The sequence below is a fragment of the Diadema antillarum genome, unplaced genomic scaffold (assembly GCF_040938485.1).
Source record: "Diadema antillarum isolate AM-2024a unplaced genomic scaffold, OU_Dant_1.0 seq00000430_RagTag, whole genome shotgun sequence".
Taxonomy (NCBI): domain Eukaryota; kingdom Metazoa; phylum Echinodermata; class Echinoidea; order Diadematoida; family Diadematidae; genus Diadema; species Diadema antillarum.
Genome location: NW_027271411.1, coordinates 502,144 through 529,209, shown reverse-complemented (window position 1 = coordinate 529,209; position 27,066 = coordinate 502,144). Strand labels below are relative to the sequence as shown.

Below are 27,066 nucleotides of genomic sequence, written 5' to 3'. Positions count from 1 at the left end.
TTAGGTTTTTCTAGTTTCCTCTGTACATAGCTGATGGCATTGTCACAGGCGCGACATTTGACTAAAATACAGTGTAATTCTGTAAAGTGGCACTAGATTGATGTCCAATCATAAAGTTCGGTTTCGCAAAAGATAAAGTTTAGGAACTACACTAGCGCTCAACTTCCGACCTGCAGCCCCTCCCACACTCCGAATTTACAAACACCTGCAGTGCGACCTCTATTGTTGTCTCATCTTCATCGACGCGTCACTCATCCATTCATCCCTTTCCAATGTGCACGCGATTGTTCTTATTGTGACGCGATGCGGTACGGCGCATATGCATAAAGGGTGTCTATGGCAACGCTGACTCTGCCCCGATAGCACGCCGGGAAAATAACCTGTGTTCTTTATTTGTGTATACACACAGATTGTATACACTCGAGACCCCATGTCATCACGCAATGTAACAAGTCGAGAAGTTTACACGCCGGACAACTTCCAACTTACTTGTTCCATTCGAGATTAGACCGACGAAAAGTTTCTCGGATGACGTTTTCTTGAATCTCACGGATAGTAACAGTGCTTGAGTAAACAATACATAAGGTAAGTTCTTAATTATTATATATGATTTAATAGTTATGTTGTTACACTCCAAACTTCACATTGCTTAAACTTCGTAACTCGGTGAAAACGAGCGCAATTCGTAGGCCTATTGGGATGATGACTATCCGCTTTACGTGGTCAACACGCATGCTTCACAATGTTTGCGATATAATGCTTTTCTGAAGGTGTCACAGATAAATAAAAAGCTGGACATAGTTAGCATTTTCCTTTTAACGCGCTCAAATTCGGGTATTCGCGATCTTTACATAACGATCTCGAATTTTTTTGTCTTCATATATCCGTCGGTGTTGTACTGAGTTTGTCGAGTTTTTTCGGATGTTTTTATTCTTTTGCTGACAATGTGATATTCACTAACAACCCACCTTGAGGGTTTGTCATTATCAAAATACAGCTGTACATGGATTATCACTACCACAGATAACACTTGAAATATTCCGATTTAAGAAAATTCCGAAAGGAAACACGATACAGTTGTAAATGTATTTTCGTAAAATCATTTTTCACATCAATGGGATATGTAGTTTTTTATTCCAATACTTAGTCTCGCTATATACACTTTTAAGCTACAACGTGTGCTTGTCTGAAAGTCTATCCATTAAGACCAGAAAATGTCCTTTACTTCTGGTCTTCTGCTTTCTCTTCGCCGTCTTTACCTTTTTTTTTCTTCTTCTTCTTTTTCTTCTTTCTCTTTTTCTTTTTCGTCTTCTTTTTTCTTATTCTTCCTCCTCCTTCTTCTTTTTAATCTTAGGAGGCATCAGTGAGATGATTGATTGTGCTTGTGACGACGAACTTGACACCGACAACTTTTTACCATTTTTTTTAGCGTCACACACAATTGATTAACTTTTTGCATAAGAAGACAATTAGGATGTGATATCAGGACTATAATAAGATACGATTAGGCGCACCTGCTTTAAGAGGTGCCCCTATTATTATATCTCCTAGAGAATAAAGCAAAAACCCATTATCAACTGAAAAGAATATCCGTTATACCCTCTTATAAAACCGTCAGAACTTTGGAACAACTGAAACGATCTCAGCAGTCCCCGTTATCAGATTTGCATTTTGGCAATGTAATGGTAATGTCACTTAAAAAAGGCGACATGATAATGCCATTTTACGAGTATACTTTACGTCTCATTCACCAATCTAATATCCTTGCACATAATATCATTCATCAATCTTCTTGTATAGTATATCCCGAATAATATTCTTTGTCGCGGATCATATCCAATTGTCTACAAAGATATAAGAAAGTACGACGGACTTACAAATGAAAAGAATCCTCCTCCATTTACATTGCAATAGTGTTTGTTCGCATACTAACAAGAGGGTTACCATTGTTTTTCTTTTTTATTATTATGTGTATAATCATGGGGTGGTCAACGATGACTACCAGATTAACTCAATAGATACTATCATGAAATATGATGATATCGCCCAGTTTCAGAAATAAAAATATCGACACAATATGATTCTGAATGTTTTATTCGCTTAAACGCAACAAAATGGTAAAACAAGTTATTATGATATTGCGTGTATTATCAACTTCTTTATATAACTCTAATGAGGGGACTGAATAAGCGTTAATTAAATCTGCAGCATCCAATACCATAAAATTATCTAATTTTGGCATCAAATAAAATTACATGTTGTTGTACATGTGTATCGCATGAGATGAGATACTCCCTACTGTCGCTCTGATACATCTCACTTTCTTCATCAACTTTCATAGTAATGAACAGTTTAGTTTGGTAGTGATGGAACTGTTTTGTTGTTGATGTCGACAGCTAAACAGGCTTCTAAGCTCAAATGGCCTTATTTCGTTTCGATACACGGCTATTTTGCGAATGAAAACAGTGCAGAGGGTATAGAGAAGCGGATTTTTCCACTTGTGTTGTTTGAACACCGATTCTTGCATTGTCGCGTTTTGGTGGACGTGCTTTAGGGCTCCACCTGAGGACTCTTGTGGAGCGACAGAGTAAACTCGTGAATAGAATGAATGGCTCTCCAGCCTCATTACAATCGCGGACTAGTCTAATTGACCCCTGAAAGGGTGTCATAAAAGTTCGCTTCGTCATCAGCTCGTCTCTAATTTCCTTGCCTGCAATTAACACATACATTGTAGGCTACTCACACACAAGGCCCATCATAAGAAATACAAATATAGCTTCGCCCATTGCAGAGGTTGCTGTTTACTGGCCAGAGAGGAGTGGGCTGATCTGATGCTCCTTGGAAACGTGTTGTCTATTTTCTGATGTGTGACCATTCAAGTTCTTCAATCTTCCACGAGTTAGAAGGCTCGAACAGCAAAGAATGCTGAAAGTCAAAGAGATGGATTAGGATAGTTCTCGGTAATATATTTATATTATATTATTGAATGAAGGATTGTGTGTATTCTTATCAGCATGAAAGCATGAAATTTGCTGCATCCATCACCAAAATCATAAGGGTCCCCCTTTTGCATGCAAAGCCGAAAAATAGCCAATAACACAAACGCACAGAAATTACACCGTCTGCCTGTGAATTAATCATGTTACCTACAACCGTCCCCTCCCAACACATTAATTATAAATCTTGCCAGATTTGTTAGAGGGTACATGTAGATGTGGGCCAGCTGTTAAGATTGAAAGATTGTGTGTCTAGACCTCTCTGCTTATACTTCTGGTCGAGGCATGCATGAATACACCGATTGCAGACCCTGTATAAGATGGTCCCTGATTACTCGTGATATCTTCGAAAGAAGAGAGAGGGGAAAAAATAAAACCACCCTTCATTGGTATATATACAAGTTTTGTATTATGCAGAGCTGAAAGAAAACGACTCGCTTTATAACTTAGCCAATGATGCATTTTCTGTTTACGTTGTGAAATGTTGGCACAGAATTAAGGGTCCCCCCTGTGGTTGAGATGATCTTGTATATAGCTATCAATGCGCTGATAGACTCTTTATCAAAATATATTTTGTATAATTCCCGAAATCTTCCATACTGCAGTCTTCTCATGCGGTAAAATACTGGCATATTTTCTGATGTATAATAGTTTGTTGTCTCCTCGGTATATATAGCCATTCTGCGGTATCTGCGAACGGGTAAGGGTTATACCGGGTCACGGAAACTGATCGCCCTGTGAAACCACCTGCTGCGCTGTAACCATGACAACGGTTGCTGAGTAGTAAATGTCACTTTATTTGTGGATGCGCTAAAGAAGCCGGATGAGCGATCCCTGGCTTTCGGGTGAAGGACGTCGGGTTGTGCTGCCGTTTTGAACCTGTAGCTCACTATACAAAAATTAGACATGTCTTTGTGTGGAATTATGGCGTATACAGAGTGAATCACATTTGCTGGTGTGGACACAATTTGGTGAGTTTTAGCAAACACACATCATGGTTTGATTAGGATATCAAGCTTGAGTAGTTTTCAAAGGTTTTGAATACAGGAGGCACGTGCAAAAGCTCGGGGTAAGAGCTCGTGCGTAAAGACGCAAAATTCCTGTTTGGTGAAGTGCAGATTGTATAATGGACGAAAGTTGGATGATAAAACGGATGTCATTCGTTGTCAATGTACATGATGTATATCAGTTGGTTCGCTTGCACGTTTGCCGTTTATACACTAACACCCAAGTAATACTACTTTGAGGTAGCACTTTGTCCTTGGGATACATGCAACGATTTAAATACATGTGACTTTTATCAAATGAAGCAGGAAATTTGACATATTTTTAGCTGTGGACTGGCTTGGGGCCGTGTGACAATGCGAGGCTTGTGGTTATTTTGTCCACAGCATTATTCATGGCGGCATGTAAGAAACAACCTTCTGTTGTTGGCACTTTAGTTGCTGCTGACGGATAACCACAATTATATTGGTATACCCCTAGCAAAAATTGCAGCCATCATCAGCATTAAATAGTTCCGCGATCCGCAGAAGTGTTCCATTCGACGCTGAAATAAACACGAGAAAGAAATCACATACCGGACCCCCTCATAATCCAAACGCAACGTAGATATTGGTTTATTAAGATTTGTAACGAAGTAGAAGTGTCTTTGTAAAATGGAGTCAGCCGTAAGATGAGTTCCATATTGTTGGTGAACGTTGTTGCTTACCGCTTCGTCTCAGCTTTCTAAAGTAATCTGCTTTAGTCGAAAGAGACCATAAAATGCAGCTTATCCACAAAACTTCCGCAACACTATAGGGCTTGGTTACTTACAACCTGTTTTCTCACCTGAAAATTAACTTCCATGCAGGTACAGAGATGTGCGTTGAATACACTAATTTGATCTTTTTTAAGGCCTTTATACATGTGTAATATACAGTTATATATGATATACAGTACATATCTATTTATTAATTTATTCATACATGAATGAGAAAATCAGCGCAATAGTACACCTTATGTAGGTGTTCATTATGATATTATAGAAAAAATTGTACTTTTTTCCCCGAGTGTACTGAAAAACGCTTGACCTGGCTATATCAGATCTGAGTAGGAGGTCGAGAGAAGGTGAACATTATTTACCAAAGTGAGAGATTCGTTCAGTTCGTTATAGATGATTTTCCTTTTTTATGTCGTACTTTGTTGACAAAAATTAATCTACAGTGTATATAGAAATCGATCTGGAGAGGCAAAACGCAAAAAAAGAAAGATTACAATTGTGAATTGGGTTTCCGATTTTCACTTTTTTTAAATGAATGTTGCATTTCCTACATTCTGTGAATCCACAATCATATACACATTTGGGGAATCTTCCCCCGTAGATCCTACAACACCATTTTATTCCAACGGGGATACACTGTACTGCTATACAAATGCGAGTCAGTAATTCATCTTGCTCTCAAGTTGGAGTCCCAAGTCCAAAGATGCCATGTAAGTTAATCTGTAACTCTGCACCCCACCTCGAAAGGAATGATTTAAACTCCGCTTGATTCTGTCTGAGTATACTGTGTACATTATTTTGTGAAGATCATGAATTTGAAAACTTACATGAGATTGCCGGTCAGCATTTCATTTTCCATGACAAGATTTTGCCATGACCCTTATTCGTTTATTCATAATTTCAATTCTTTCTTTCTTTTTCATAATCATAAAATCAACGTTAGTTTACAGCCTCAGTAGTCAACCCGTCTGTAGTTTCTTTTTTTTTGCTTTGTTTTGTTTTGTTTTGTTTTGTTTCCCTCTAATTGCCACTTGATGTGTGATTTTGTGTGTGTGTGTGTGTGTGTGTGTAGTCCTACACTGTAGGTATTATGTGTATGTGATCTGGCATTCCCGAAGCATAGTGTAATAAAAGTGTAAGGGCCAGTAACATTGGTCACTTCGACCGTGTATTCTGTTGATACAGTTTTTGTTTAGGTGATATGCAGTTATGACCTATCCATGGATTGTTAATAAAGATATTTTGAAATACACGCAATTTACTAATGATGCTTGATTATTAGAATAAGATATCTGTTCAGATATAAGACATTTTCTGAAGAAGCCTGATTTAAAAAATAAATAAATAAATAAATGTGTAAATAGGCAAATTGTGTGATGGATAGTTTATGACTTTGTTCAAGAATGTAAATGCTCTACAATGATTATTACGATTGTAATGCAATCAGGCAGTATCAAACAATTCACAATTAACAAAGATACCATTATATAAATATTTTTTTTCTTTAGATTTGTAATTGATTTGGGACCCTTGCTCATCGTTTGCCAAAGAAAGATATATTTAATCATTTCTTATCAAATTTGGAACAAGAAAAATGAAGTGATGACGCCGGACAAAGTTCGCTTATAAGCAATAATTATCTAGTACGTTGGGTCAAGCTTTTGTGAATGACACCTTCACTCAAAATGCAAAATAGAACAAACAAAAACACAACACAATACCACTGTTTGAATTATGGTGTGCGTGCCAGTCGGATCGAATTCCTCTTATGACTTTGTCAAATTATCAACATGTATTATTTTCTCTATTTATGATAACTAGAAACCGTCCCACCATGCCCGCTGAGACCGTGTCACTTCCGGCCATCAGCGACAAGGTTTCCGCCCCGCTCACCGGGAAGGACTTCCTTGTCGCCTCGCACTACCGCATCGGGAACGACAAACGCCTTAGCAAGAGCGCCACCAGGCGGAGCACGTTCAAGAAGGACTATGTGGCGCACCGCTCCTACGGCCGAGAAGCGGCGGCCGAGCCTCCGGCACCTGCCGCCGTCATGCACAAAGATGTCACGGCGGGAACGTCTGATACCACGGAAACACACGCATCCTACAAGGTATATAAATCAATAATTTCAGGGTGTCATGGCGGTAATAAAAACAGGGAAATTATGGGCCATAATGAAATTTTGTTTATGGTACTCCTTTCAAGAAATTCTTTAACAGGGGAAGGAAGGGAGGGAAATGTATCCCTATTGGCAGAAAAGCTCTGAAGTGTTGCGAATCAATTAATTCGTCAATCTCTAAGTTTTATCGTCTGATGTATGTGTGCCTACATTCATTAGAGACGTAGGGGAAAGAAGTGGAAATTAGGGAACATTAGTTTATTGCTGCAATTATCAATTGTATTACGAAGAATTGCACAAGCTTGTTTTATGACCCCAACCTTCTGTTTGAATCCTTCAGGGAATCTTCTTGCCCAAAGTCAACCAGTGCAAGGCTCTTACCAAGACTAACTTCATGATGGACTCAGACCGCCGTATCGAGTCCTTCCTGACGTCACACTCCCAGGAATTCCAGTCTCCGCGCGGAGTTACGCGCTCCTTGCCCAACGCTGAGCCAATGAGGAGCTACGTGCCGCAGGGCGACAAGGAGAAGGAGCGCATGCCCGCCTCCGATTACCATGGCAACTTCAGGGGTCATGACACATCCGTCATCAAAGTCCACCGTGCGCCGTGCATGCACACAGGTGTGTGATATTGTTATGCTCCGTAGTACCACCACAGCCTGTTGGCGCTCAAGTTTTCGGTTTCATAGATAGATTTAGTTGTGATGAATGATATTGCTTCATCAGTGTCGTGTCGTCGTGAGTGAATTAGAAACCCTTGCCCAAATTTTTCCGAATTTGTAGTGGCTTCTTCCTTTGAATATGGACTGTACTTTCGGGGAACTTCAATTAGAGATAAAACTGGGTCATTTCTTTGAATAAACAGATGGTTGCGGTATGGTGTGTAGTGTACAGGTGTTACAGATTGGTATAGCTTGGTTTGTCAATTCTCAAATTTTATTAGTAGTGGAACTATCACTGTCAAACTCTCACTCTTTTCGACCTCATTCATTAATCTTGTATTCAAAAGCTAAATAGGACAACATACTCTTCAAATATTTGCCTTCATGAAAGAAGAAAATTAGCTATTTGAAATCAAATTCGCATTTGAAATAAACAAGTACATCTGATCTCTCTGCAAACATAATGACAAAGATTGCTGGGCACTATCAAAGGAAGGTGCTGATAAGCTCGCATTCATTACTTTGATTTCCCCACTGTCATTTACTCATATTGTATCATTGTTCTTTTGTGGTATCTGTGCTTATTTAACACAATGCATTAATGTTATGAGCAGGGGCGGATCCAGGAATTCCGTAAAGAGGGGGCACGTTTACAAAATTAAAGGGGGGCGCACGCACCCCTCCCCATTTTTTCTTTTTATTTCTTTTGTTTCAACAAAAAATAAAGGGGGGGGGCGTGCACCGGTTGCGGTCCTCCCTGGATCCGCCCCTGTATGAGTGTGGTGTGCTGCTGTGATATAGTTGCCTGAAATGCCATAATCAAAATAATGAAATCCCATTGGCACCATAAATACCCCCTTATCAAAACTACTTTAATCACGTCGACTGACATTACCTACAGCCCTTCGACGAGTTTTCAAGACAAAATTGCGCCTCAAGGTTTAGTTGGAATTTTTTGCTTCTATGCTGTTTCCATAAATATACTCCAGTTAATAGCGAATCTTCATTAGTTAACTTTTCTTGTGATGTTTTCTTTCACGCTCAGGCGGAGAACCAACCATCCGCGGAGACTACAGGACACACGCTCCGTACGAGACATCGTCGAAAGAGCAGTTTCCTGGCAGATACCTTCCTTACGTAGCTGTGAAACCAGATGTGAGTATACATTACAGGAAACCGATTTACTTAACTATAATACATTTTCGTCAATCATCCTGGTAACGTCGATGATAAACAATTCACTTCAGCTAACAATGCTCAAAGTCATAGAGTTACTGTTAGATTAAAGCTACTGTGAAAACCATATTAATATTGAAAAGGGAAACGACTCCTGCAATTTGACAATGACTTAAAGTTACAGTTATGTAAACTCATTAATAACTCTGTTCCACTTTACGAATGAATTATGTCTTTATTTTTTCCTTCGCCTAGCTCGCGGGATCATGCATCCCACAGGGAGACACGGACAAGTTAGTACATCGAGAAACCACCCAGCTGACGTCATACCCTCGCTTTGCGGGGGAGCACTACCAACCGTACCAGCGAGACAGCGCCGTTACCAGGATACGGGACACCAACTTCAAGATGGGCCACAGCAAGAAACATGACCAATTTGGCACAACAGCGGCAACTGCCTTCGATGCCAAGGAACTAGCTCGTAAGCCAAACCTTCGTGTAACACTCCCGTCTGGCTCCATGATTATGTCGATAAATATAAAACATTTCGAATCTGTTTTGTAATCTTATGATGCGTGATTGCACGATCCTCTAGAGTAGACTAAACTAGTCTTTCAGGGATTGCGTCAGAGGTCAGGTGTCAGCCACCATTGTGACATAATGACGAGTAGCTTGTACCCATCGAAGCAGTAACCAAGCAGGGTAAAACAACAGCAAAAACAACAACGATAACAACAACCTTAACCGACTTCATTCATGTGCCTTCTGATGGCATTAACCATTGTGATTATGAGAAACAGGCAGTGGGTAGTCCACGTTTATCAATTTGTCAAACCCATCAGCTACGCAGAGCCGTTTCCACACTTTTATTTTCTTTTAAGTCACTGTACATTATAATATATATTTGGAAACTATGTAGTTTGCACGAACAAGCTGCTGCCATGCTCTAAAGGCAGGCATTTCTTGTAGGTCTATGCGATGTTTCGATCCCTTAAGAGGGCAATCTTTCTTAGTTTTCAGAACAACTTTTTCTGGATCGTCTGAATGAATGTGTATACGATGGTAAACCAGTCCACTTTCAATGCAACCTCGACTCTCAATCCCTTACAGCTTTCACGAAGTTCGTGCCCTACGACAGCAACGCCAGCAACATTCCATCGGGCGACCTGGATCCCAACAGAGTGACGGAGAGAACAACTACAACTAACTACTCTGTGTACCATCAGCTGGTTAGTTTCTAGCCCCATCCGACCCCTCCATTATCTATCTCTTTCTTTTCCCTTTCTCCCTTGATCTCTCGCCACACCCCCACTCTCTCTCCCTCTCGCACACTCACATCACTATGTACAGTGCATTCCCGTTATATCGAACACGGTTATAACGAAATTCCGGTTACAACGAAATAAAAAAAATCAGACCGAAACATTATCATCTCTTTATTTTTTTTTGTCAATCGTTTAAGTGTTTGTTCATAACAAAATTTTGATATAACGAAAGAAAACTGCCGGTCCCGAGGACTACGTTATAAAGGGAGTCCACTGTACATTATATATGGCAATTATTGTTGGCCATTAAGTTTGAGAAATGGATATAGGATGTATTGATAGACTTACAAAATAATCGTTTGTAAAATCTGCATGCTACATCATTATGCGGTTGATTATATGCCTTGAATAGTTTGGAAGAAAAAAAAAGTAAAATATCTCTTTGGGTTGATGATGAACATGTACTTTGAGTTAGCTATATAAAAGATTATAAGTTCACCATTTTTATCGAAACAATTCTAAGTTATGTTAATCGCTATGAAAAACGGCAAGCATTTAAACATTAGATGTGAATATCTTACAATCGCCACAAACGAAATGCGTAGTTTTGCCAGACCACAGCCGAGATAGGGAAAGATATGAAATGAATATATTAAAAGAAAAAATAGTTTTCCTCTGCTCCTTTTAAACACACACCTATCAAAACATATCCATCAACAGCTTTGATTGTTTGCATATGGCTCAGTTAACTTGCAGAAAGAGATATAGACGAGATATAGTAGGCCTACACTTTAAAAAAAAAAATCAGAATTGAAATTCCAGATAATTATATCCAACACCGGTAACCATGCTGCAGTCGAAGAAAGGTGGATGCGCAAGATTTGACCATGTAAGTTTACTGAAATAAGAATTACCCAAGATTCTCTATCGTAAAGTCTAATTTGCGCGTGTTTTGTTTTTCTTATCATTATCTTTGTCCACCCCAGCCCCCATCTGGTTTCCGAAACGAAATCGTTTCGGGCGCGATGAAGAGAACGGTCAGCGACGTCACTTTCGGAGAACCTCGGAAACTTTCATCCTACTACACAACCACCCAATCAGATGCCTACCCAGCGCTCGGTAATTCGGCCTTTGCCGTTCGGGCGGACGGGTACAAGAAGAGCATCGTACCTCTCGATGGATTCGGTAAGAATCCACTGCACTGATTATTTACGACGTTGCTATTCTTTAATACGCACATCATCATTGTTCCCCGCTGATTGTATTTCGGGAGAAGATAAAAGTCTAACTGCCAGTTGTGCAATAGCGATTCTAACGCCACGTATACATTGAACATCATTCATTTCTTCGTTGGAAACATTGATGCGCATTGTGTGAATCTAGAATACAATTGAACGCAACATTCAGAACATTTTTTTCAGTCTTCTTTCAATAATCATTGCATGATATCAAGTGATGACATTTTGGCCTACATAAGGTGTCACGATATCTGGTTCAGCATTATATAGTCTGATAATACTTTTTCCCCGTAGAACTGCGTCAATTTCAACAGTGATACTATTCTAAGAAACTGTGGCAAGAGCTGCAATACAAATGAATATACTATGGTTTTGTCTCAAGAGGCTGATTTTGTGTTCGATTCTCAGGCGACCTTCACAACATGTCGACGACCACCGAAGATTTCCCGCCACCGTATAAGAATGGCATCACTCCTAATGGAGTCATCCAAGGAGACGAAATCAACAAGGTAAGACTTCAGCCTTGAAAGGAGAATATCACAAACTTTCCCCTCCCCCTTGTGTCATATTTCTTAAAATCGCGTGAAGAATAATAGTATGCCTATAGAGCATGACATTCGGATAATGATATCTGCGGAGATGCTTTGCAGTTTGAGTGAGTGTTTAATTCTGGTTTAACCGTCTGTATGGCAAATATATCGGATTGTATATATCATCTATTTTGATCAAAAGGTTGGACCAAACATCCGAGTCAGAAATTGACAGATCAGATTTATTTTAATTTCAACCCACTTTTTGCAGCTCCAATTCACGAGCCTTCATTTGTTTCAGTCTTAGTTTTCACCTATTCAGCGTCAAGTTCCTGCTTGCTATTTCATCTGTTAAAACTTAACTTCTTTTTTTGAGGGTGGGTTTGTGATTCTAAGTTCGACATTTTTTTCCTCTCTCGTTCAGGCGGGGATTGGAGACGGAATTACAAGTTTGATGAATTAAAATACAATATGTAGTAAAACTGGTGTAATATGATAGGCCTATATGATACAGATTTTGATTAAAATCAGTTGGTTACCTATATTAGTACCTCCTGTTCCCCCTACAGCTCCGTGCCTCGCACTTCGACGCCCACATTGAAAAAAACCGCTACTTCGACACCACCCATCTCACCACCTACACGGCCAAGCGGGTGGAGCGCCACAAGTACGACAGCAACAAGCTGCAGAAGAGCTCCGTGCCCATTGGAACCTTCACTATCTGAATCACTCGAATGAGGGCGCTCATCAACGTCCGTAACCTGTGGACGACAGCAAAGATTTCGAACTGGCATATGCTGCCAAAAATCTGGACTTTTTAAAGACGAGTTTGCGGCTCTTGAATTGTCTTTTGCTTTATCCCAGCGAGCAAATCATAATGATATATTCATACGTTACATACAATATATTCATTTAGAGCTGAAACCTTTTAACAACATTTTGTGAGGTCTTGTCTGGCATTAAACTTATTCATTGCAGTGTACAGATAACGAGCTGATCATGTACCGTCTTTTGCCCCCCGCAGTGTGCTTGACAAGAGAAAATGCATCCACTGTAAATGCGGAAAGGAACATAGAATGCCGAGTGCTTTTTGTTTCATACCCCCGTGGTTGACCTGTTACATTCATCTGAATGAGATGCTCAATAATAATCTGTAGAACTCGCGTATGTAGGTAATGACGCCAGGACATACAGTGTATTTATAGTATAAAATACTGTAGTAGAAGAATCAGTGTAGTATAGTATAGGAATAAATTTGGCATGAGGCTGGTTTTCCTCAAGGATAATGTGATCCCTCTTCATCATTTTTGATGAGTGAGGTTGGGTCTATCTCCTCTCTGGAAGTAGGAGTTACTTTTACGAAAAAATTGATTATCTTCCAAGAATATTGACCAGAACACGTGGAAACTTAAAGAAGATGTAAGCTACTATAGAAACATCTTATTTTATTTATTCATTTATTTATTTTTGGTAACATTTTTTCCGGACACGTTTTCAGTACACATGATAACAGTAGATGGCATCATTTAAATGTTTTAAGCTCTAACACCTGATAACACGGCTTCCAAATGAGCACCATGAATATTAGCCGATGCTCTAAAGGTCAAGTTCACCTTTATATACGGTACATGTGGATTGAGATAATGCAGCAAATGAATATAAGTATAACACATCAGTGAAAGTTTGAGGAAAATCAGACAATCCGTTCAAAAGTTATGACTTTTTAAAGTTTCTGTAGTCACTGCTGGTTAGGAAGACTACTACAGTTGATAATGTCATATGCATAGAACAATATAAGGAATATATAAAGAGAATTCTACAAAATTTCATTTTTTTGAAAAAGTGCACATCCTCTCAACTTGTAACTGACATATATGATAAGGGTAATATTACTCCCCCTGCCTCCTGGAGGAGGCAAGTCTTGTGCTCTTTTGTTATGAGAGAAATGTGAAAGTACATCAAATTTTCTTTTATCGTTCTACACGTATGACATCACAAGCTCTAGTAGTCTTCACATCCAGCGATTGCGGAACTGAAACTTAAAAAAACTCATATAACTTTTGAACGGATTGTCTAATTTTACTCAAACTTTTCACTAATGTTTTCAACTAATATTGCTGTATGCTCTCAATCCATATGTTTTAACATGAAGGTGAGTTTGCCCTCTAAGCTACTTGTCTGCCTGTACTGCTCTGTCTTTTAATTGCGATGGCAATGTGATTGTACACTGTAACTGTAAATATGCTGCCATGTTGAATGCATTAAAATTTGCTATGGAATGGATATACAAAATATGAAAGTTATGCAATGTGATATTCATTTTGTTTCCAGAGAAAACATTCATCCTCAGTCATACACACTCAAAAATAAATGACAAACATTCGACAAACATTGTTGGCTGAAAAAAAAAAAAAAAACCCTGATGTATTTATCCTGAAATATATACTTTTTATGAACATGAAACATAAACATAAAGATCAAACGATAATAATGGTGATGAGTTCTAAAGCCAAAGTACAGTTATGGAAAAATTACACTATTTGAGGGTGTACTGTGTTTATTTTGCTCAGCTATGACAAAACACACACACACACACACACACACACACACCCAAATGAAGAAGATATATTCATCCTTTCATGATCATGACACATGAAGAGCATAGGATACTAATGGCGATGTTTCCCAAGACCAAAGTAAACTTACGTAAAAATAAAACAGAAATTGAGTTACTTTACAATCCAGATCGTGAGGACTAATTAAATGAAATAAAAATGGCAACAAATTTGAAGATGACTTCATGTTTTAGGGGACATTTCTCCTTCACAAGTTACAAAGACCTGTTGTGTCAGGTGGCCAACTGACAGTCAGATTTTTTTTTTCAATGGTGTTGAATTGTTTAAACTGTACCTGTACATAAGTACACATTTAGGCCTATAGGATAGAATAAACTTGCATCATAAATCTTACAATTTTTTTTTTACCAATTCTTAACAATTAAAAGGAGCATCAAAACAAAAGCTTCAGATTAGATAATGACACTACAATCATCACCAATATTTGATGTTTTGCAATCTTCTGTACCCAGTTGTTGGTATGTTTTTCATTAGAAAATATTTTATTTCTGATGAAGAAAAAAAAAATCACACAAAGGAGTTTGAAACTCTGACGATACGTATTATTCACAGCTTGACAGAAATGTAGAAGCACTCCACAGAACACATTCTTAGTGTGGAAACACACACACACACACACACACACACACACACACACACACACACACACACACACACTACACACACATCCCATATAACCATTCTGTCCTTTATGACCCAGTCAGTTACGGGAGAATTTACCCAAAACATACACACCATGCATGAGGAGTCAGTGAATGCAGAAATAGTAGAACATATCCGTTAAATTTTTGGAAGACCGGACAGTTCATTAAAATAGTTAAGAATTTTGAATGTTTTTATTAAATTTGAGTGCCACCATTGCTTCTTAAGAAACCTACATTTCATGACATCACGGAAGTGGATATAAAAAAAGAAATGTAACGAGAATGCCATAAATTTTATCGTCAATGACTTATTCTTGATATATATTAAGGGTAATATCATTCCCCCTGTTCCTGAAGGAGGTAAGTCAAGTGCTCTTTCATTATGCTGAAAGGATAAAATATCATATTTCATTTATTAGCATTTTATTATTACTATGACATCACAAACTTTATAAACTATATAAATTCATAGCTTTTGAATAGACTTTCTGATTTTCCTCAAACTATCACTAATATGTTTTACCACCATTGTTGCATTCACTTGATCCCGATACATATTTGAGGCCAACTCCCTTTAAAGAAACAGGAGAGAGAAAAAACAAAACAGAAAAGGGAACACCTATTAAAGCAAGCTCCTTGAAGACTGCCATAGAGTCAATATTGTCATTTTGACAAGTTTATTTACAATAAACCTCGGTAACAACTGATTTTTCCAAGGTATACAGTCAAATTTCACTTCCACAGGGTCAAAGAGATTTCAATTGAGGGGTTCATGAAGCAACAGCATACGTGAAGTACCAGTATCGTATTAGCTCTGTGCAATAGCTACCAATCCTGACTGATTGAAATTAATGAGAAATGCCCGAAATATTCTAAGAGCTGAATGAAAGTGTGATTGTTTTCTTTGAAGATAAAACACAAGAAGTAAAATTTCACACAGTCAGAAACATCAGACTTGCATCACTGTAGGCATATACCTTATATGAGGATTTCCACATTATATCACATATCATCTAACACTGATTGGTACAATACAGTCATGGCGTACTATCCAGAAAGTTGACCATCTGAGCTTTCACAGGAGCAGCCCACACGGCCGACAAGGGAAAGGGTTCAAGGATAGACTTTGGTATTTCTTGGACCACACTTTCTATTGATGGCTTGATATCAAAATCCCCAAGTTTTCTCAATTTCACAGCAAGAAAGAACTAACCAATTTCAACGTTCTACTTGACATGGCTCATCCACTCGACATAAACCCTTCATACTTGCATGCCAACCTTTCCACACAGCTAGACTTTCCAGACTGCATTGTACCCGACAGCAGGACATGCCCGCTGCTACGATCTACGATCCCGTGAAGGTGCTGAAACCCTGAATGATCTTGTTCCTCTCACTGGTCGGCTCCAGGAAATACAGGTCCAGGAGACTCGGCTCATGCCATCTCTTGGAGTTGAAGACGCTCTCCCCAACAGTCCAGTCAGGCACGTCCTTCATTATCTCTGCCTCCTGCTCTCGGTTATACCGCAACCTCAGAAGAACCCTAACAACAAACAAGCACACAACCACACAAAACAAAACAAATGAACATGGAGAGATAAAGAGAGAGCAAGTGAGAAATATTAACTTTGATAGGCAGTTCTGAGATATACAAAGCACGCATGATGAGGCATTTTTAGCACAAGTATTAATACATTGTATCTATGAATTCCTGATTACCGAGAACCTGGTAACAAGCTATCTCATTTACCAAGTTCCCATATGTGACCCTGCATCACAGAGCCAACAAAAAGTTGCCAGACACAAATTTCTAGTTAAGGGCAGATTCTAAAAAAAAAAAAAGACTTCAAGGTTTTAAATGATGTATAATTCAATTCAAATGAACTCTTCTAACCTACCTAAATAACTGACTAGGTTCACCCATTTCATCTATATTTTGAGTCCTCACATATAATCTTGGCATGCAAATTTTTGTTGGTTTTGTGATGCATGGTCTATGGTAGGCAATGCTCGGACAAGCTTTTTGGTTGCAATGGTACAAATGTTTTCTATTTGAAAGTTTTCTTATCTAAATAAACCAGACTGTTAAAGATATTTGCTTTCATAACTACTGCTGATAACTAGGTGTACTAGCAGGATAGTACTGTTGGTTGGTGTTGTATAGTAGGATTTATAATGATTAAAAAAACAATAATAACAAGAAAAGCACTCTGAAAGCGCAGACCTCCGCCAAGCATGCAAATCATTTTCACCACTGATCTTGTTCTTCCATAGAGATATCAATGATTTCCACCCATATGTACTTACAGCATTGTGTGCTGAAAGTTGCCTGATTTCCCAATATAGAAGCCTTTGTTACGTCATAAACCCTCAGCTGCACAGTGCGCCTCGCCCCAGCAGAAACTAGAGCACACACTTTGGTGCGCGCAGGCAAACTTCACATACGCACAGCCTGAACTCCCAAGTTCATTGACCCTACCTGCCAAAATATCAACAATCCTTCATAAATTCCCCCAAAATTCTTGGATCACTACCAAAAGTTAATAGTTTGTTACTTGTGTCATTCTCAACCTTTCCTGCAAGTTTCATCCCAATCCGTTAACTACTTTTTGAGTTATTTTGCACACAGACAAACTAACTAACGAACGCACTCTGGTACACAAACCAACGGTAACGAAAACATACCGTAACCTCCTCCCTTGGTGGAGGTAATGATAAGAATGATAATACAATAATAACAAACAGAAATAAAAAGTCAGTCATTATCTCTTTCTTTTTTTTTGTATGACACATTGTGCCTGGTTGATATCATTAGCTGACAATTGCTAGTCACCTAGGGCAAACCACGAGGAGACGGCATCATTCGCCCATTTTTTTTTAGTGTGGGTAGACGAGCTGACCACTTCATCAGGTTAGCACCCAGCAACTTGCAATGAAGGAATGAACTTGGATCTTTTACCTGCATGAGTTGTAACTAATTCACACAAGGGACCTCCATTTGAATGTCCCATCCAAAGGACAGTGTCTTGCCTCTTACAAGAGGGAATGGTATATCATCACACATAACAGTGCTCAGCTAGACTCAATGGGAATTGAACCTGAGTCATTTGGATGTGAGGCAGACCCACTACCAACTGAACCTCCTCACCACCCTCTGCAATCAATGCAACTTACTCTCGGTCATGCTCTGCTTGAACCAGTGGGATGAGAGCAATTTTGGATTCACGGTCTTCTTGGATCCATTTCCTGGAAAAATGAGATTGAAATTAGTCTCCACTGATGTACTGCACTGAGAGTTTCATAATATGCTTTTACCTGCATGGTTGGAATGAATGATTAAATGAGTATATAAAATAACATGGCTTTTGAGTCTAGCATCAGAGACTATCAGCAACATCTCTACAGACGGAGATAGCTGTGCAATTTCAGGAGGCCAATATGGTTCAAATGAGCTCAGTCAATGACTAATTTGTAACAATTAGAAAATGTACTTTGCTGTATGGACTAACAAACACCAAATTAACATGTTTTTGTCGTTACTTAACGAAAAAGAAATTGGGGCCCCATTTGAGATAATTTGTTTCAAAATTAATTCAAACAATACAAAAACAATAAAACATGAAAAACTGGCACAAGGCAGTTCAAATAACGTACATTTCACTGTCACACACACTTTTTTTTTTTGCTTGTTCTTATTGAAAATTAGAGTGGCATCCATGGATTCTTTGTTGATTACAGCAACCCATTTTAGGTTTCTTTGAGGTACTTGCATTTAAAGACAACTGTTCATGTACCTTTACTACAATATTGTACTTCACAGATTATAACACTATACTCAAATAGGAGAGGGCATTAATCTACTATCAGAGAGGGCTTGTAATGAGAATAACAGAATCACTTAAACTGGCATCTTTACAACTGAAGAAAAGGACGAAACAAGAATATCAATACCAACGTAGAAGAAATAAGAGGAGGAAGAAACAAACTACACTTACCTTCTCTGCCTGTTGCTAAAGTACATAGTCACAAAACCAAATCCCATGACACCTCCAGCCATCGCAAACATTGCATAACCTAAGAAGGAAATGAGATAAATGCAATTCAATCAAAAGGATCTTCAATCCATCCTCAGATATCTCTTTTTGGGGGCATGTTGAATCTACTGGTACAAGCAAATAAAAAGAGCTAAAAACTGCAACAACGTGGTCAACAAAAGACATGGTGTAGTAAACCTTTGAGACTTTTGTTGTTCCTTTCAAGTACTGCTCTGGGTGGGAGCACTCATAAGGTGACTGAAAACAACTACTCCAGTCAATACTTTCCACTAAATGCTTACACTACACATTTGGTACTGGGCAGCAGGTGAGATATCAGAGAAATTTGTGCAGATTAACATTAGGGTGTGAATCAGGAAATACAGTGGACTCCCATTATAACGAAGTCCTAGGAACTGGCAGTTTTCTTTCGTTATATCGAAATTTCATTATAAGTGAACAAATAAACAATAAAAACACATAAAACGAATGTTGCAGCCCTAATTTTTAATTCGTTGTAACCAGAATTTCGTTATAACCATGTTCATTCTAACGGGAATGCACTGTACACAATGTAATGCCATGGCATTACAGGTTTCTACATGCAGCAGCAGGCAGTCAAATTTTGGATGGCACTGTAGTACAATTATGGGTGGCTTGCGCTACATGTACTAGTAGACAACACAATGGTTACAAACTACAATTATCAAATTTAACTTTAGTTACACTTAGTGTCTAGTTATATAGATCTACAACATTTCGAGTAAAAATCCACAACAAAGGTTGACCTCCCCTGCTCCCATGGAGAGTGTAAATTAATGGTCGAATTATGGGCAGATTGCTTTCAACTGTTAAGGAATCTTCGACGTGATGGGCGATCACGTTCATGGAGAATTCAGTACCACTACAATGTTGTACCATGATGTACCAGGTCCAGGGTAGTCAATACTGACATTAGACTAGAGGTAGGCCCCCTAGGTCAGCAATTGGCATGGCAATAAAGCCCATGAAGGCATGATGGCTAATGCAAGGCTGACACTTGCACCACTTTTGGCCACAATTTTGTCGTGGCAAGTCATGCCATTTTGGGGCATGAACTGGGAGGCTCCTGCACTGTTAACGAGTAGTTCACGAATAGTTCACGAGTTCAGAACGAGTTCACGAATATAGTTCACGAATGCGTGCCCGTCAGTGTCCACATTGACACAAACTGGCACGACGAGTTCACGCATAGTTTGCGCATAGTTTACGCACTTCCCGCATTGGCACGACGAGTTTGCATAATTCGGACAGTGTCGTGCCGACTTGGGCACGGCATATAAAAAGGGGGCCTCCCCAACCCCTGGTCATTTTTGGATTGGCTGTGGAAGAGACAACATGCTGAATGCCAGAGACACAATCATTGCAGAGAAGAGAAGATGCCTATACCTGGCAGCTGCTCTAGCCATTGTTGAAGAGCAGCAGAAAAGGCTGGAAGAGGCAGAAGAGCAAGAAAAGGCAACCCCACCTCGAAGAACGTCACAAAGGAATGTCGAGCATGACCAGTGTCCAGGAAGCCCTACAATAATGTATACAATATACTCCCGCACTGACACGAGCGCCACTGTCGCGCAGTAGTCATGAACTGCTCGTGCCATGCGCAAACTGTTCGCGAAGTGCGTAAACTAGTTGTGAACTGCTCATGCCATCAATGCGTGAAGTACACGTGACCATGTCAGTGGGAAGGCACGGCCACGTTGCGACGCGCACCAATTCGTGAACATGTCGTGAACTACTTGTGAACTCGACGTGAGCTGTTCGTGAACTATTCGTGGCAGTTCGTGACAGTCGTGGCATGGCACGCACTGGCACGCACTGGCACGCATCCTCCCGCATCATCCTGACGAGTTCATGACGAGTTCATGAACAGTTTGTGCATACACATTGTAGTTCACGATCCGGTCGCGAAATTTTGTCATGACCAAAATTTTGAACAGTTCAAAATTCTTGTCCCGACATGGCACGCAGTCACGACAGGTTTACGCACACTTCACGCCAGTTTACGACTAGTTTGCGCACTGGCACGACTCAAGTCGTGCCAATGCGCGCCACAGTCTAGAATCGTGCAAGTGTCAGCCTTGCTTTAGACTAGTAGAGTGAAGACGAAGTTGTGCACTCATCAATCTCACGTCACTCAGTTGCAGTTGTGATGTTTTGACTTACAGTTACATGTAGCTAGCTACGGTTTTGCTTGCTCTCTCTCCTCTGTCCTTCCGATTAGGTGTACAATCCAGTGATAACTTACTAATACATACATTAACATGTACAAATTGCTTGTGTCAGACAGACGTAGGCGTACGCTGGGAGAGTCTCGGAATGTCCTGGATTTTGATCACATGATGTAACCCCGGCGCGGAGCGCTGTAACACAGTAACAGCGTAACACAGTAACAGTAAATTTACCCTTTACGGTACGTATTGGCAATGATTGGGGTCGCTGCTGCGCTGCATGATGCGGTTACAGATGCTGTACTGTTCAACGTCGCCCATCACATCCCCCGAAATTAATGCATGGGACAACGTAATAGGCCCTACTGCAAAGCCAAAAGCTCAAAGCACAGCAGCTGAATCTGCGATTAGATTACGGTCCTTTTAACAAGATCAATTTACATGAAAATCGACCCAGAGTCCTCTAATATGTCAAGAATGATATAGTTTACCTGATGCACCCCTCTTTGGCAGCATTCGCTTGTAATCTATGGAAGCATAGCCGCCTTTCGGCGGCATATCTTGTCGGAATGACGCCGCCATTTTACTCGCCAAGCTGCTGCTGCACGCTCGAATGATCGATAATGAAAAACACATTTCGACCGATCAATATTTCAACTTTTTTTTTTGTTGTTGTTGTTGAGGGGGGGGGGGGGGGGGGGGAGGGGGTACTGTCCAGTGGGGCCGGTGCTCCGGGTGGGCCGGTGGCGGGCGGAAAAGGGGCACAGGGGAGTAAAGTAGCTGCTGGGCGGGTTTTTTTTTTTTCTTCTTCTTCTTCTTTTTTTAAAATTGATAAACTTCAATCAATGGATAGAATGAATGAAAGTGAGTATTAAAAGGTACGTTCTGTTATTGAGATACTGTAGATTTAATATTTTGCACAACACATATGAATGTATATTGAAAAGGGATTGTTTGTCAGTAAAAGAAACAAAACAAAACAAAAGCAAAGCTGAAGATGGATTGTGATCTACGTTTGGTGAAATGATTCATCAGAGTGTAAGGATTATGACATTGGTGAAAAGATATAAAATAATTTGTTTAACGACAACAACAACGACAACAAAAGACTAGGATTTTCTTCCCAACAGTCAAATCAAGGCCTACTAGGCCTATTGTTTTAGTTTATTCAGCTAACCAAGACAACAAATACAACTGTACGCGCGTGTACAAGGCAAACATGTAACTGTCGTTTTCTTTTGGAATTGATAGACGCGTTTATTAGGGTGCTGTACATTGTAATATTCCGAAGGTTCGATATTCCGAAGGTTCGTTATTCCGAAGGTTCGTTAATCGGAAACATGCAAATTCCCTACACCTAGAGGTTCGTTAATCCGAAAATGAAAAAGGGTTCGTTAATCCGAACATTTGTGGCGTTATTCCAAAGGTTCGTTATTCGGAAGATTTGTTCATCCGAAAATGAAATTCGGAAAAACGAACATTCGGAATAAGGAATCTTCAGACTGAAGAGCCTTCGGAATAACGAACCTTCGGAATAACGAGCTGTAACCGTTTATTGAATATGCAACAGTTGTTAGATTTGACAACCCTATGGCGTTTGGGTTGTCATGGGCAGCCTGAGAGAGAGAGAGAGAGAGAGAGAGAGAGAGAGAGAGAGAGGGAGAAAAAAACCCCAACTACTGTCTATGAATAGAGTGGAATGCCGGAGGTATATTAACAATATCAATGCATCAAATTATTCATATCCATCTGTAGACCCTCAATTTGAATCTTACATAGAAAGCGAGGTGGCTTGATTATATCAGGATGCCCCTGATGAACTTGATGATTGCAATGTTAAAACATTAAACTACTGTTTATATTAATCGTGACTATGCTTGCTCGTCAAAACATTGTTATGTTCTTGCCCATATTTTCCATTATTTCATACAGAGCAAATAACAGTCTTACAATGGAATGAAAAACACAGTTTCTGTCGGATATTTCTCTTGGGTTTATAATAATTCGTCGGATGCTAGTCACGTGAACAACGAGCTGCCTTTTCCCGTATGACTCTGAAAACTCAGGGTAATCTTACTTTATTGCGTGTGTGTGTGTGTGTGTGTGTGTGTGTGTGTGTGTGTGTTATCTGTCTATTAAATATACCTGGTCATATACCGGTACAATAAGTTATGTGAAGATTTATCGAATCGTTGAACGACCATTGTCATCTTTAAGTATAATATCTTATTATCGCAAAATGAGCTACTTAGTTACTCCGACCAGGCCTGTTCAGTTGAGGTATTTGCAATTGAGGCTGCTGAAAACAAACAAACAAACAAACAAACAGTATGCCCTGATAAGAAAATACAGGATATTTGAAATCAGAATTTCGAAAATATTTGTTGTTATCTCGCAAGGTGTCATTCGAAAGTTTTTTTTTCTCTATCTTATTGTGGACTTACTTCAGTTTTTGTTTGTAAAAATGTCGCTTGGCCCATTTTGCGATAAAACTCTTCATAATAGATTGAAGAGTTTGTTTGCAAAAACTGATAAGTCCATATTTGCCAAATGGAGATATTTGCGATTAAAGATCAAGAAAAATAAAGAGAATAATAAGACAATTTTTGCTTCTTTTGACCATAACTTCAAAAATGTACCTTTATATGTAGTAACCAATATATCATTTAAAAGGTATTATTTTGTACTTTATGACAGAGACCGTACTTCAAAATCTTCAAAAATGGACTTATCGGTTTTTGCGAACAAACTCTTCTATTTATTATACAAAGTGTATGTAAATGTATGTGTATAAAACATGCTATTATAATAAATTGAAAGATAATAGATACATGCATAGATAGATTTAGGGATGAGTGGATGAATAGAATAGATAGATGTATGTATTTAAAAAAATAGATGGCTCTTTGGCCCCAAACCACTATTTCGGCACAATTGGACAATCACAAAACGGGAAAATTAAAGTTGTTAGAATAGGTTTCATTTTTATACCAATCCACGAGACAAATATTCAAGTTTGTAGTTGAAAAATATGAACACATAGTTTGCTTTATTTTAAAGGTGCGATAATTTCTTCCATGGGGCGTAAATTTCATCATGTAACATACGTTACTATGTCATTCTATTTCAAATGCATTAAGATTGGTGACTACATTCTATGATTGAGATAATTATGCGTCAGATGTGAAGTATACCATCGGCTGCCATGTTTGTAAATGCTGCCTGCAGATGGGAAGGATGGCAAATGACCTGTATGCTATACTGAACACAGCATGTCCTATATATATTGTGTTAAACCTTAGACAGGTAATGTTAATTTGTTTTCTCTATAATTTGACATCAGACTTTCTTCAGAAAATATTTTTCACCATTTATCAGTCCCAAATTGCCAGGTAATTCTTGAGTATCATCGATGAAACATGTGAAACTATATGCGCAAAAGTATAATCGTTAGATTCCACGTAACGTATGTTTCACGTTAATGTAACGTAAGTTACAAAGACAATACTACTACATGTGCAGCAAATTTTGGAACATTTTCTTTTTGGTTTTTGTATATATTCTTACACTAATTTCTCTTCAACTCTAAGTGAACGAATATTATAACACGATGTCGCAATATTATGGCGATACAATTCTCAAAAATAACAATTAAAATAGTTGTAAAACTGCAAGACTTTATAACATGTCCTCGTATAAACTCTTCAGTAGAACAGTAATCCGTAACTGTTGATATTTTGAAGACAATTGGCTTCATACTTATGAATTTATGGCATTGAAATGATAAGAGTTGGGAACATGCTGTTTCGTGCCTTCACGGACGAAAATATTGTCATGATGTACGTGTAATATAAAACGAGTGGTGGGTAACGTAGGTTTCACTTTAATTTTATCATAATGAAAGTTTTCGTATGCTTGATGTCTTGTGACTTGTTATCTTCATATTGATGTCTTGTAACTTGTTATCTTCATGCTGTTGAAAGATATGTTTCGAATCCATAACTTTGCAGACTCATCAGCTGTCGCAACAGTTACTCTATGCAGGAACAGTTTGAAAATAGCAATTGCAATAAAATAGTATTCACAAAATTTTTAACACTTGTATGAAACAAGAAACGGCAGAAACGAGATGATTACTCTGTTAAAGTGCTTCATAATGAACAATAACGCCGTATTGCTTGTATTTAAAATGTCTGAACTCGGTAAAGGAGAGATAGGGAAAGAAGGAACCGAGAAATGTTCTTTGTTAACTAAATAAATGACCACTTTACTAAGTTGACTTTGGCAAAATGAGGTCCATGAAATAACGTCAACTTACACAGTTTCATTAGCACAATACTGGGTAGGATGAATGAAATTGTCATTAGTAAAATGATGTACTCGATTTTCCTTGTTATGTATGCATAAAACAGTATATATAATCCACAAGGATAACAAGAATAACAAGTCTTGCATTAATAATTCTTGCCGTATCTTGAAATTGTCTCCAGGAAAAATGTTTTGAATCTTTAAAAAGAAAAGTGAAAGGACAAGTTGCTATGCATGCACAACAAAGGTACTGATAATGATTGGCATGCAGGCCCGTAAGTAGGATTTTTATGGGGTGGGGGATGGGGTCAGGAGTTAGAAAAAGTCGACCACTTCCAGTATTAATCTCCTGACGGGCAGAAAAATAAAAAGCTCCCGTGCCTTTTTTTTTTTTTTTTTTTTTTTTTTTTGGTTTCATTTCTTTTGCCGGGTTTCATCGACTGACAAGCAAGAAAAAGAAAGAAAGAAAAGAAAATTGAAGAAATGTAAAAAAAAAAAGGCTTCAGCTCAATTCGATGCTGCCAGTACAAGCCCAATTTCATGTTTGTTTGTTTGTTTGTTTTATTTCAAACGGGGGAGGGTGAGTCCGCGATTCATTTTTTTCTTTTTATTTCCTTTTGTTTATATTTTGACTGCTGGCAAAGGGGCGAGGGAGCCTGAACCCCCTCCCCTATAATTACCCTGATGTGGTAGGGTAAAAAAAAAAAGATGTGTAACTTTGCTTCTTTTCTTTGTTAACTATGAGACGGGCATAAGTTTTTTTTTTCTTGAATCTTTGCTTAGAGATATGCTTTTTTGCCATTCTGATTACAGCTAACACGTTCCCTATATATGGGGTTTTAATCCTAGCACTGCTCTTCCCCATTGCAACTGTATAACTTCAACGAGAAGGAAGAACAAAAAATGTTAATGTCTTAAACATATAGCTTACTGAAACATATATTACTATAATTACTATTATCATTATCATTATTATTATCATGTAGGCCTGATCTATGATGGTAACAGTAATACAATGTAGTTGAAATTACATTTCTCTAACGCACTGTATTTTTGTTGCCTTTTCTTCGTTCAAAATGTGTGTTTCTTCACTTTGAGATCATCAACGACATTACGACAGAAATTTGAGTTTATTTTCTCCATTAAAAATAGTCAGGGAGTAAGTCACCATATTGGTTTATGATAACCAAAGATAAATATAATAGAAAAGACGTATTTCCCTACAGAATTCCTTCAACAATATAGTTCTAGAACAATTAAATGTTATTTTTATCCACGCACATTCTCTAAAATATCCTTTTTCAATGACATGAATTGATGAAACTTACGTTACCAAAACTAGAAACTTACGTTACTACATTAATGCAGGGACCTGGTCCACTAGTTTTGAATTAGAGATCTTTGTAATCTATAATCTTATTAGCTATGCATTGAATTTTCTTAAAACAATGTTAAATTCATTGCTTATACCTGAAATATGACATCAT

At 38.6% G+C, this 27,066-nt stretch overlaps 2 protein-coding genes across 2 annotated transcripts; one reads left to right on the top strand and one right to left on the bottom strand.

Moving 5' to 3' along the window:
* The first annotated feature begins 3,849 nt into the window (after positions 1–3,849).
* LOC139732538 (stabilizer of axonemal microtubules 5-like) lies at positions 3,850–12,475 on the top strand. The gene is made up of 9 exons (XM_071643393.1): positions 3,850–3,967; positions 6,580–6,868; positions 7,218–7,500; positions 8,587–8,696; positions 8,973–9,198; positions 9,828–9,946; positions 10,969–11,167; positions 11,629–11,729; positions 12,320–12,475. Exons 2-9 carry the CDS (start codon positions 6,593–6,595, stop codon positions 12,473–12,475), a joined length of 1,470 nt encoding a protein of 489 aa, XP_071499494.1. The 5' UTR covers positions 3,850–3,967; positions 6,580–6,592.
* Positions 12,476–15,934: 3,459 nt separating this feature from the next.
* LOC139732536 (NADH dehydrogenase [ubiquinone] 1 alpha subcomplex subunit 13-like) lies at positions 15,935–21,864 on the bottom strand. The gene is made up of 4 exons (XM_071643391.1): positions 21,763–21,864; positions 19,026–19,104; positions 18,205–18,276; positions 15,935–16,573 (listed from the first exon to the last, which is right to left on the bottom strand). Exons 1-4 carry the CDS (start codon positions 21,851–21,853, stop codon positions 16,378–16,380), a joined length of 438 nt encoding a protein of 145 aa, XP_071499492.1. The 5' UTR covers positions 21,854–21,864; the 3' UTR covers positions 15,935–16,377.
* Positions 21,865–27,066: the final 5,202 nt, after the last annotated feature.

Coding starts and splice junctions, on each gene's coding strand:
- LOC139732538 (XM_071643393.1), top strand. CDS start 6,593: ATGCCCGCTGAGACCGTGTCACTTCCGGCCATCAGCGACAAGGTTTCC. Junction 8,697..8,972: donor ACGTAGCTGTGAAACCAGAT/GTGAGTATACAT, acceptor TCCTTCGCCTAG/CTCGCGGGATCATGCATCCC. Junction 11,730..12,319: donor AAGGAGACGAAATCAACAAG/GTAAGACTTCAG, acceptor TTCCCCCTACAG/CTCCGTGCCTCGCACTTCGA.
- LOC139732536 (XM_071643391.1), bottom strand. CDS start 21,853: ATGGCGGCGTCATTCCGACAAGATATGCCGCCGAAAGGCGGCTATGCT. Junction 19,105..21,762: donor GCCAAAGAGGGGTGCATCAG/GTAAACTATATC, acceptor TTTCCTTCTTAG/GTTATGCAATGTTTGCGATG. Junction 16,574..18,204: donor CAAGCAGAGCATGACCGAGA/GTAAGTTGCATT, acceptor GTTTGTTGTTAG/GGTTCTTCTGAGGTTGCGGT.